At 39.2% G+C, this 12,423-nt stretch overlaps 1 protein-coding gene across 1 annotated transcript in view; it reads left to right on the forward strand.

The window, feature by feature from the left end:
• The window catches only part of LOC134331466 (A disintegrin and metalloproteinase with thrombospondin motifs 7), a 61,772-nt gene that overhangs the window by 27,917 nt on the left and 21,432 nt on the right, over window positions 1–12,423 (forward strand). The window contains exons 15-18 of the mRNA XM_063012900.1: window positions 61–305; window positions 3,644–3,791; window positions 9,646–9,772; window positions 9,928–10,141. Coding sequence (XP_062868970.1) covers window positions 61–305; window positions 3,644–3,791; window positions 9,646–9,772; window positions 9,928–10,141 — 734 coding nt within the window. The remainder of the gene's footprint in view (window positions 1–60; window positions 306–3,643; window positions 3,792–9,645; window positions 9,773–9,927; window positions 10,142–12,423) is intronic.

The following is a 12,423-nucleotide window of genomic DNA, read 5'->3' on the forward strand; positions in this document are numbered from 1 at the left end:
GAGTGTAATCCTTAATTACTGATGTTCATCTGTAATAGTAATCACAGTTCTTTTTCCCAGGCTATGAAGACATTGGTCTGATTCCAGAAGGGGCACGAGATATCCACATTGAGGAGATGGCTGAGGCTGGAAACTTTTTGGCTTTACGCAGCAATGATCCAGAAAAGTATTTTCTCAATGGTGACTGGACAATCCAGTGGACAGGCGACTACAAGGCAGCAGGGACTGTGTTCACATATGACAGGACAGGCCACCAGGAGAACCTGACCTCACCTGGACCAACCATGGAGCCAGTCTGGATTCAGGTAGTTAGATTTTCTAAAAATAAAAAGAGTTGTTTTAATTAGCTTAAAAACTAAAGTCATAAGTTTATGTCATAAGTCCCAATGGTTGTATCACATATTCCTCAAACATAATTTACTTATACATGAACACTTAACAGCCATAACATTAAACCACCTCCTTGTTCCTACACTCACTGTCCATTTTATCAGCTCCACTTACCATATAGAAGCACTTTGTAGTTCTACAATTACTGACTGTAGTCCATCTGTTTCTCTGCATGCTTTGTTAGCCCCCTTTCATGCTGTTCGTGGTCAGGACTTTCCCAGGACCACTACAGAGCAGATATTATTTGGGTGGTGGATCATTCTCATCACTGCAGTGACAATAACATGGTGGTGGTGTGTTAGTGTGTGTTGTGCTGGTATGAGTGGATCAGACACAGCTGTGCTGCTGGAGTTTTTAAACATCTCACTGTCACTGCTGGACTGAGAATAGTCCACCAACAAAAAATATCCAGCCAACAGCGCCCCATGGGCAGCGTCCTGTGACCACTGATGAAGGTCTAGAAGATGACCAACTCAAACAGCAGCAATAGATGAGCGATCGTCTCTGACTTTACATCTACAAGGTGGACCAACTAGGTAGGAGTGTCTAATAGAGTGGACAGTGAGTGGACATGGTATTTAAACTCCAGCAGTGCTGCTGTGTCTTATCCACTCATACCAGCACAACACACACTAACACACCACCACCATGTCAGTGTCACTGCAGTGCTGAGGATGATCCACCACCTTAATAATACCTGCTCTGTGGCGGTCCTGTGGTGGTCCTGACCATTGAAGAACAGGGTAAAAGCAGGTTAAAAAAGTACTACAAAGTGCTTCTATATGGTAAGTGGAGCTGATAAAATGGACAGTGAGTGTAAAAACACAGAGGTGGTTTTAATGTTATGGCTGATCGGTGTATTTCATAGGTTCCTTTATACATTTATTTTGGATAAAAATATACATGTAGCATCTTTCACAGTATGTACAGAGAAACCACGCACTCAGGGAATAAACTAAGCAGCTTTAATGAAAGCCAAGCAAACAGTAATACAAGGAAGATCAAGAGTAGTCGTAAACAAACCAAGAAGTCAGTAATCTGAAACAAACTAACAACAATAGCAAACAGGAAATATACAAACACAAGGTTTGAAATGTAGAAAAAGGGTCATACATATAGAATGTTCAGTATGCTACTAACAGAGAGATTGCCATACAACAAAATAAATACAAACAATAACTAATGTACAAACAGACACACTATCCTGAAACTGTGTCGGTGTTAACGTCCTCCGCTGACCCCTGAATACTTTCTAAATCCACTGTATTATGTATTATGTGTCCCCTCTTTAACATTACATACCTCCAGCTTAAAGTAATTAATGGTTGACATAGAAAAATTAGTGTTGTTGATTAAATGAAATCCTGAAATGCCGTTGCCTCACATCAGCCTTTTTGTCGGTGTTGTTATTGCTTAATTTTTCATGCCTCTTCTCTGTTTGAAGATCTTATGAAGCAACATTAATCTTTTAAATGCGTTAGTGTTCTGCAAGCTAAATACTGAAATTGTAAGCCTGTCCTCCTTTGAGGATTAAAAAAGAGAGATCGTTTCAAAACAGCTCTTTAATTTAAGCTGTAACTTTGTGCTCCAGCCACATAAAAGCACCGAAAGGACTCATTAGTACTATACACCAGACAGAAGGAGAGGAGCAAAGCCCTGATCTAACAGAGCTTCCTCCCACCACGGCATCCGCTGAAGCTTGGCGTGTTGCCCGTGTGTATGTGGGATTGCAGCTTGGTCTGACACATGAGCCCTGACACCACTGTAATTATCTGTGCTTCTTCCTGAACGCTCAGAAATCTTGAGTGCTTCATAGAAGCTTCTTTCCCCCTCGTGTGCTTGCAGGACATTGGTGCACTAATGCTGAAGTGGTTTGTTTTGAACTATGAAGAGGGTAAAGAGGGACGTTTGTGGGCAGCCATGGAGGGTGCCCACCAAAAGTGGTCCGTGTAGGGACAAATCACAAACAGCAGACATGGTGCTGGTCGATTAAGATTTATTGACGCCAGAGAACAATGAATGCTGTAGTGTCTGGTATGGACCAACAGAAGGGCCACTGTGGCTTGAATGGCAGATTAATACAGTAATACGGTATATTAATCAAGAGAATGTGCATCAAATTCTTTTGTCTGTGGGGCTGTGTAGCCTCAGACAAGTCAAAGTGTCCACCTCTTATCTACTGTTGAAAACCTACACCGATCAGCCATAACATTAAAACCACCTCCTTGTTTCTACACTCACTGTCCATTTTATCAGCTCCACTTACCATATAGAAGCACTTTGTAGTTCTACAATTACTGACTGTAGTCCAACTGTTTCTCTTCATGCTTTGTTAGCCCCCTTTCATGCTGTTCTTCAATGGTCAGGACTCTCCCAGGACCACTACAGAGTAGGTATTATTTGGGTGGTGGATCATTCTCAGCACTGCAGTGACACTGACATGGTGGTGGTGTGTTAGTGTGTGTTGTGCTGGTATGAGTGGATAAGACACAGCAGTGCTGATGGATTTTTTAAACACCTCACTGTCACTGCTGGACTGAGAATAGTTTACCAACCAAAAATATATATAGCCACCAGTGCCCTGTGGGCAGTGTCCTGTGACCACTAATGAAGGTCTAGAAGCAAACTCAAACAGCAGCAATAGATCAGCGATCGTCTCTGACTTTACATCTACAAGGTGAACCAACTAGGTAGGAGTGTCTAATAGAGTGGACACGGTATTTAAAAACTCCAGCAGCATTGCTGTGTCTGATCCACTCATACCAGCACAACACACACTAACACACCACCACCATGTCAGTGTCACTGCAGTGCTGAGAATGATCCACCACCTAAATAATACCTGCTTTGTGGTGGTCCTGTGGGAGTCCTGATTATTGAAGAACAGGGTGAAAGCAGGCTAAAAAAGTATGTAGAGAAACAGATGGACTACAGTCAGTAATTGTAGAACTTGGTAAGTGGAGCTGATAAACTGCACAGTGAGTGTAGAAACAAGGAGGTGCTTTTAATGTTATGGCTGATAGGTGTATGTGCTTCCCCATTTATCATGTATCAAAGCTTTTACCAAGTAATGTTTGGTATAATGTCAACCTCCAGCGGGATCTCCCTGCAGTCCTCTCCTGCAACATGTCTGTGCAGGCCTGGTGTTTACGTTCAGCTGGCCGTTGCCCTTTTAAATTGTATGGGGTTCTGCCTCTTGTTTATATATGTTTTGGGTTCATGTCTTTTCTAATCTGATGTCTCTGTGCTCCAGTTGCTCTTTCAGGAAACAAACCCAGGTGTGAGGTACCAGTACACAATCAGTAGAGACATACTGACAGAGTCCAGTGATGGGAACTCTGTGTCTGATTTCCAGTGGAAGCACGGAGCATGGACGGAGTGCAGTGTCACATGTGGACGAGGTAAAAGATTCAGCTGAAGTTGTCATGCAATCTCATTTCATGACACAGTGCTTTGAATCCTTAGCCCTTAGCCCTACTGTCAAACGTGTAAAGAACAGTCAAGCGTGCAGCTAAGAGGTTTGACTAGAGATCTTTTCCTGGCGCATTTCTGAGAAACGGTGTAATTTGTATCGACTGTTAAAGACCTACAATGGCCATGCAGGCATGAACTAGACATTAGAGCAATGAAAGGTTGACTGGTCTGAGGAAACCATCATTCCTCCCTACCAAACTCATGGAGATAGTTTTCTGCTGCAAGTTAAATATGTCCATGAGACTGCATTTACATGGAGATTCTTGGTATAATGCAAACAAACTCATTACTAGAAAACTCTTGTTATGAAGTTATGATGTGGTTTAGGACACAGCCAAAATGCTGTACACTACCAGCTTTCCTATAGACTAATATAAGACCTCAAAACAACATAATTTCACAAATATGTTAATGACAATTGCCGCTGAAATTGCTGAAAAGATGTTCACACTTGTGAAGACCCCAGTATGTGAAGACCCCAGTGTCATTGAGTTCAAATGTTTCAGAATATAAAAGTAATTATATGCTTTTAACTTTGTGGCCTTCATCAGTATACAGACAGTAGCATAGACCTTAATCAATACATGACAGCTGTTAAATATACTGTTAAATATATAATAGCACTTAATTATCCCCTTAACACACATAGCATTTACAAGCCGACTCAGTTGTAAACTGAAAGACTATTGTAATAGTAACGACACATAATTTTTTTATTAAGCACTGTTATATTCAACGTGTGAAGAACACTCAAGCGTGCAGCTAAGAGGTTTGACTGGAGATCTTTTTATAGCCCATTTCTGAGAAATTGTGTAAATGGTTTGCCAGACAATTATGTACCAGCCAGTGACACTTTGTTGTGAAGTATCTCAAAAAAATATGTTATAAACCATAAATGAAATAGGTCATGAAAAATACACAAATTATATATGGACAGGGAGGCTTTGTGTACGAACTGCAGCTACATTCACAAAAACAAGACAATTATTACATGTTTCAAGGGGAACAGTCATAGCAGTTTGTCAGAAATGGTGAAGGCTCAACGACAAGCATAAATGCCCACTTTACCCGATGGCTGCTGAATGCCACCCAAAATACAGCCACAAAAATCATGTCTGAATTGAATGAGCACCTCCATTAGTCTCAAGAAAAATGGGTGGATGGTCCTGTATACCCTATTTAAATCCCCCACCACTCATGTGACACCTGGCCTAGCACTCTTTTTTTTTAGTGAGAAATTTGAGCAAGTGCATTTTGGCTTTGAATTGAAGATGGGTTTAGCTGGATTGAAAACCTGGTCTGTATTATTTGCATTCAGTTGTTGTGACCCTGGACAGGTTAAAGCAGTTCGAGAAAATCAGTAAATGTATTGAATTGTGATGTTGCTTCTTTTCAAGGACAGAGAGTTCACAAATGATCAGCAAGGAAGTCTAGTCTCTTTATTTTTATGCTCAGAGTCAGTTTATTTTATTCAATAACTTACTGAGAATTGCATTTATCAAAGTGAGTCAACTGCTAAGTTCCTGCAACACCAGTATGTGTTTAACAATTAAACCTAAGACGCTTTGTCTAACCTTAAGTACTGCCTCCAGGTACACTAGTCTCACAGAGCAAAACCATAATATGCCGAGAAGAGAATTATAATTCTCAGTGGTTAGGTTCAGGTCCCAGCACGTGTCAACATTTTTACAGCTAGAATAGGTTTTCTATATGCAGCAGTCATTAAGCGCTGCATTCATACACAAAATGGCCAAAAGTATGTGGACACCTCTCCTACTCTATATGAGTTCAGCTGTTTCAGACAGACAAACAGTTGTTAACAGGTATATGAAATCAATTAGATAAAAACATTACAGACTTGCAAAATTGGAGTGTTTTTATCTAATGGTCATTTCTAGTTCAGCATGACTGCCTCCTGTTCACAAAAGCAAGGATTGGTGCTTTTCAAATGTACAATGTAAAATGCCCACTGGCGTCCGATTTACTTCTGCTGTTAATGAAGACAACCATGAAAAAGTTTAGCCAGTGTCGTGGACAAATAAGGTGAGATGATAAATGAAAACAAAAATTACTGTTGACTGGATTGGAAGAATTTATTGGCACGATCACATGTTCTTACGGCAGTGGAATAGCTGAAGAACAAGGAACAAAGCTGTGGCCCTACCTTTACACTGCTCTAGTCATATCACATAGGGTGTTGGACTTTGGAACCTCAATTTTGTGCTAACTGTTGTTTTTAATCTGCTTACAACAGACATGTTGCTTTTCTCTGTAGTTTAGACTCCCAGTCACATCTCAAGCAATCACATGACTAAGGATTTAATGCACAAACAGTATAAAACTAATATTCATTTGACATTAGTAAGCATAAAATCAAATTTGTCAGATATTTTGGATCAAAATTCCATATGTGATGTTGTTCAAAATCCACCCACTGGAGGACATTAGAGAATGACCCAAAACTAATGACAATTCTTACCTATATATCGGGTAACCTGATATATACCCTTCCTGCTATGGTACAGCAGCCACAGATGGTTATAAATAGATAAATAAATATAGATAGATAAATAGATATAGATAAATAAATATTATAAATATCCTTCTGAAATTATTTTTGCTTTAAGTTTAATACTCTATGTTGTCTTCTTTGACCCAGCCACAGATGGCTCCAAACTTTTCTGTTTTGTCTTTAGAACTGTGTTTTTATTACACTGTTATCACTATGCCAGTGTGTTTTTGTGACTGATGACGTGACTTGAGATTGTTTTCACAGGTCTGTATTTAAATAATCTTACCATATGAGTTGTTTTTGGGAAAAATATACTTGTAAATCACTTTAACTTATTCCTAGGGTTGCCAAAAATCCTTACTGTTCTGGTTTTATCGTGCCTTTTTTTCAGACTGTTAGCTCATTAAAACATTTACATTTGGTATAAATAAACAAGTAATCTTATTTGCAACATAGTGCATTGTCTGTGGAAAAATATGGCAACCCAAAAATGATTCGCATATACTTCTTAACTCTTAAAATAAAACTGCTCCGAGGTCACTTTCATCTGAGCAGCTTTGATCCTTTCTTGGCTCAGATTTTCTTGGTTGCTCTGTTGGATCAGAGAAACTGTGGACTTTGCAGGGCAGTGGGTTTTCAGGTCAGAAGTTAAAAACCCATGGGCTAAACTATTACCTTATCTTAACCTAGATCTCTTTTAACCTCCAGGAAAAGACTGGTTTCCTGTTCACAGGATAATTGCTTTTTGGTCTGCAGTCTACAGACTTTTATGACTATTATGAAAATCTCAAATGATTCAGTAAGATTCTTTGAACGTACTGTATTTATTGGGTGGTTTATTCTGATTAGAATTATAGCTGTAGTTGCTGCTAAAATTACTCATTTATTTTGTCCCCTAGGTGCAATTAAACACTTGTACACTTAATATGAATCATTTCACTCAACATTTACAATTTCTTTTGCTTCTGTTGAAATTTACACATCTAAGCACTTATGAATAATGTGAATTAAAACTTATGAATTGAATCACTGTAAATAATTGCATCTGTATCTATGTACTTTAGACTCCCAGCCACATCTCAAGCAATCACATGACTAAGGATTTAATACACAAACAGCATAATACTAATATTCAGGCGACCTTAGTAAGCATAAAACCAACAGCAAAAAAACCACCAGTGTCAGATATTTTGGATCAAAATTCCATATGTAATTGTTGCCAAGAGGCTCATTTAAAATCCACCCACTGGAGGACATTAGAGAATGACCGATTGAGCATGAACGATTCAGTAAGATTCTTTAACCATACTGTATTTATTGGGTGATTTATTCTAATTAGAATTGTAGCTGTAGTTGCTGCTAAAACTACTAATTCATTTTGTCCCCTAGGTGCAATTAAACACCTTGTACACTTGATATGAATCATTTCACTCAACATTTACAATTTCTTTTGCTTCTGTTTCAATTTAAACATCTAAGCACTTGTGAATAATGTGAATTAAAACTTGTGAATTGAGTCACTGTGAATAATTGCATCTGCAGAATAAGAGGCATGAAAGTAAATATTAGAGATTTTTGTCTAAACAGTTACTCTACACTCTTTTTCTCTTTGCTGCCCACTACAACTGACCTTTATTTTCCTCCACTACATTTATGCACAAGTAATTTAGTCTGGCAGATGAGTTAAAAGGCTTGAAAATTGGCTTTAATTTAATGTAGGAGGAAAAGGCTTCTGCACTAGTTGAACCGAGATTTGCTCTGGCTTTGCTTGAACTCCCTGCACTTCATTAGCTGGCTCGCCTCCACTGCTCATAGTTCTAGTGAAAAATCACACCGATCAATGATGTCTAACACTAGCACTCATGAGAATTTCCATACTTTCTGTTGTACTGTTAATTGTTGCTGAAACTATGTGGTAAACCATCTATTGGGTGTGAAGTACAGACACCTATCTGATGAATTCAGCTTTAGGGAATAACATTTAAGAGTGACTGCTGATCTACTGCTCATTACCTCTGACTCTACAGGGTATTCAGAGAATAATTTAGTGGGTAGCTTGGATTAATTGTGTGTAATAAATTAGAGCCTGACTTTTAGCAGGAGAGTCAAGGTTTTAAATAGTAGCCTCACTGCTTTAATTACAATTCAATATGCATTAGCTCACATAAAAGCTGCTTTTGTCTGTTTTGCTTTAAAGGAACAGTGACAACTAATATTGTTGCTATTAGCGTCACAAAAGTTTGATTGGACAAAGTTTGCACAGTGAGTTTAATTAAACATTTTTGGATTTGGCAGTGGTCTGCTTATAAAGTTTTTGTGTACACAGGATACTCTTTTACACCCCAAAAGTGGCCAAAAGTTTGTGAACACCCCTCACACTTTAGCCACAGTGGGACAGTGGTAGCCTAGTGGGTAGAGACTGAAAAGTTGAGAGTTTGAATCCCAGCTCTGCCCAGCTCAGCAGCCACTGTTGGGCACTTGAGCAAGGCCCTTTACCCTGTCTGCTCCAGGGGCGCCATACGATGGCTGACCCTGCGCTCTGACCCCAGCTTCCAACCAAGCTGGGATATGCAAAGAAAGAATTTCGTTGTACTGCACACGTGTATATGAATATGTGACAAATAAATTATATTCTATTCTTCTACAGTGTTTTAACCACACTTATTGCTAACTTGTTTATAAAATCATTAATATTAATGAAGTTATATTGCTTCTTATTTTATGCCAACAGTTGATAGTTGAAAGTGAAGCTGATAAAGACATGGTTTAACAAGTATGGTGAGAGCGAACTCAGCTCACAAAGGTTCTTTTGAGTAAACAAGCACTCTGGACACAATCTAAAAAAACTCCCATAGGGTTAACTCCATATTAATGGCTATGACTAGGAATAGGAAGTTTGGAGAGCTTATTAAGTCAAATGTTTGCAGACCATTGGGATCATGTTGTAGGTTATGAAGACAATTATGTAAAAGGCTTAGTACATCCAGTACTTAGTTTTGTTGGTATAGGCAGGTTGTACAAAGTACCAAGTATGGGGGACAATATCATGTAATGGTTTTATTAGAAACAATAATTTTATTTGCTTTATTTCCTTGAACACTTTTTTTTTAATTGAAGGTAAGTCGTGTTAACCATAAACACATTTTTATAACCTATTTTGCCCTCTTTTACCAAACATCCTTATAATTCTGTACAAAAGTTTAGGTATCATTTAGTCGTTCCACTGCCCCCCATCCCCAAGTGAACTCACTGAATGATCTCTGTTTTAGGTTTTAGGGGACAGGTTGTGCATTGTATCGAGCGCTTGTTTGGAATTGTTGAAGAGCATTACTGTGATTCATCCACTCGGCCGGATGACAATCGAGTTAGCTGCAATGCTGAATCATGCCCGGCCACGTAAGTACCCACAAAGCCTGTCGGTAATGTTCACCCATTCACAGATATTTCTGATCTTCTAACAATATAATGGTTTATAATGATATCTAGCAGCACATAGTGGCTTTTAGAGGCACACTGGGCACAGGGGTGTAAAATTCTGTGATGTTTTGCAGATGGTGGGCTGGGGAGTGGCAGAAGTGCTCATCAAGCTGTGGGGAATCAGGCCTGACCAAGAGAACCGTGGTATGTGTCCAGAGTTTGGGCCTCGATGAACAGAAGGCCGTGCAGCCCTCCGATTGCCAACACTTGACCAGGCCTGAGTCCATTTCTCACTGCAACACACACATTCACTGTCCTGCTGACTGGACTACAGGAAACTGGTCAGAGGTGAGCCATCATCTGGTATATGGGGCACCTTAAATTGTAAGTTTGTATCAGGATGTATTTGGTTTATGATTGAGCAGTGCAGCAGAGTACAGTTGTTTTTCTAAGTAAAGAAAATATAAAGCTACAGTAACAGAGACTAGGTCAGGTCACCTCTGTTAAATGTGGGCTGAAATTGTACTTGTTAGAAATGCTACTGTTTCACTAACTGTCACTCTGACTAGGTTACAGAGGTTGGTGGCTGCAATGGAAAAGTAAAAAGTAGCCATTATTTGAGAGAAAAAATAAAGAATTTAAAAATGTCTCCAACTAAGTGCCAGAAAGTCTTACGATGATGAAATGGAAATGTAACCTCTCAGTTTAAATTCCAAGCCACTGCCTCTGTAAATTATGGTGATGGTTGCATCATGTGTTTATTAGCATCAGGGACTGGGATTTGGTTCATATAATGAATGAATGTTTGGTTCAGTGTCTTTAGAAAGACAATACATATCATAACTCATAACCACACTTCAAAAACAGTTGTCAAAGTCATTAATTTTAAAACTGATGTGTATCATTGCTGCCTGAATAATTTCGAAAAAGAGAAATAGGTCAGTATTGCTCTATTTAGACTTCTGGCTCTAGGTGCTGCCAAAGATCCAAGTATAAAACGGGGAATGAAACAAGTACTAATAGTGATAAGAAGACTTATTAATAACAGTCTGTTATCTGGAGAATTTGATACAGATTGTAAGATTGGGGCAACTATCTCTAGGCACTAGGTGCTCTACACCGATCAGCCAAACATTAAAACCACCTTCTGGTTTCTACACTCACTGTCCATTTTATCAGCTCCACTTACCATATAGGAGCACTTTGTAGTTCTACAATTACTGACTGTAGTCCATCTGTTTCTCTACATACCTTTTTAGCCTGCTTTCACCCTGTTCTTCAGTGGTCAGGACCCCCACAGGACCACTACAGAGCAGGTATTATTTGGGTGGTGGATCATTCTCAGCACTGCATTGACACTGACATGGTGGTGGTGTGTTAGTGTGTGTTGTGCTGGTATGAGTGGATCAAACACAGCAGCGCTGCTGGAGTTTTTTAAATACCGTGTCCACTGACTGTCCACTCTGTTAGACACTCCTACCTAGTTGGTCCACCTTGTAGATGTAAAGTCAGAGACGATCACTCATCTATTGCTGCTGTTTGAGTCGGTCATCTTCTAGACCTTTATCAGTGGTCACAGGACGCTGCTCACGGGGCGCTGTTGGCTGGATATTTTTGGTTGGTGGACTATACTCAGTCCAGCAGTGACAGTGAGGTGTTTAAAAACTCCAGCAGCACTGCTGTGTCTGATTCACTCATACCAGCACAACACACACTAACACACCACCACCATGTCAGTGTCACTGCAGTGCTGAGAATGATCCACCACCCAAATAATACCTACTCTGTAGTGGTCCTGTAGGGGTCCTGACCATTGAAGATTGAAGACGAAGTAAAAGCAGGTTAAAAAGGTATGTAGAGAAACAGGTAGACTACAGTCAGTAATTGTAGAACTACAAAGTGCTTCTATATGGTAAGTGGAGCTGATAACGCTGATAAAATGGACAGTAAGTGTAGAAACAAGGAGGTGGTCATAACGTTATGCCTAATCTGTTATGTTTATGTTATATGGTTTTCAATACACCAAGTAGGGAATTTGGGTGGAGTACATGGTATAGTTGAACTCAAAGGTTTACATTTGTAAAAGTGTAGTGTAAACAAATTTACAGTGGGGAAAAGAAGTATTTAGATACTTTTTGTTTAGTTTTCTTCTAGTGTATATGTTTAAAACCATGGGCTTTATGGACCCCCGTTGTAAATATAATAGTCTCCACTGTTTTATGCTTTGCACAACATTTGTTAGAATATGTGTCCTTAGAGTCAAAGAGCATGAGAAAGGCCAGGTACTAATACCAGATCCAGTTCATTATAAATGTGTTTAATAAAAATGAAGTCAGGGCATTGTGCAGGTCACTGGAGTTTTCCACACCAAACTAATGAAAGAATGACTTCATGGACTTCACTTTGTACACAGTTGCACAGTTATCCTGAAACTGGAATGGACATATTTATTTATTTAATATAATTAATATTTTACCCCTGTTAATAATAGATGGAGCTGAAACACCTGCACTCAATAATTTGGAGCGTGGTTTAAAGCTACATACCTTTAGCTGAACATTTAAGCAGAATGTTATGGTAACTTTGAGACTCCACCTAGCAGTGTTAAGTTCCTACATGCATGTGTGTTT

The sequence above is a fragment of the Trichomycterus rosablanca genome, chromosome 17 (assembly GCF_030014385.1).
Source record: "Trichomycterus rosablanca isolate fTriRos1 chromosome 17, fTriRos1.hap1, whole genome shotgun sequence".
Classification (NCBI taxonomy): Eukaryota; Metazoa; Chordata; class Actinopteri; order Siluriformes; family Trichomycteridae; genus Trichomycterus; species Trichomycterus rosablanca.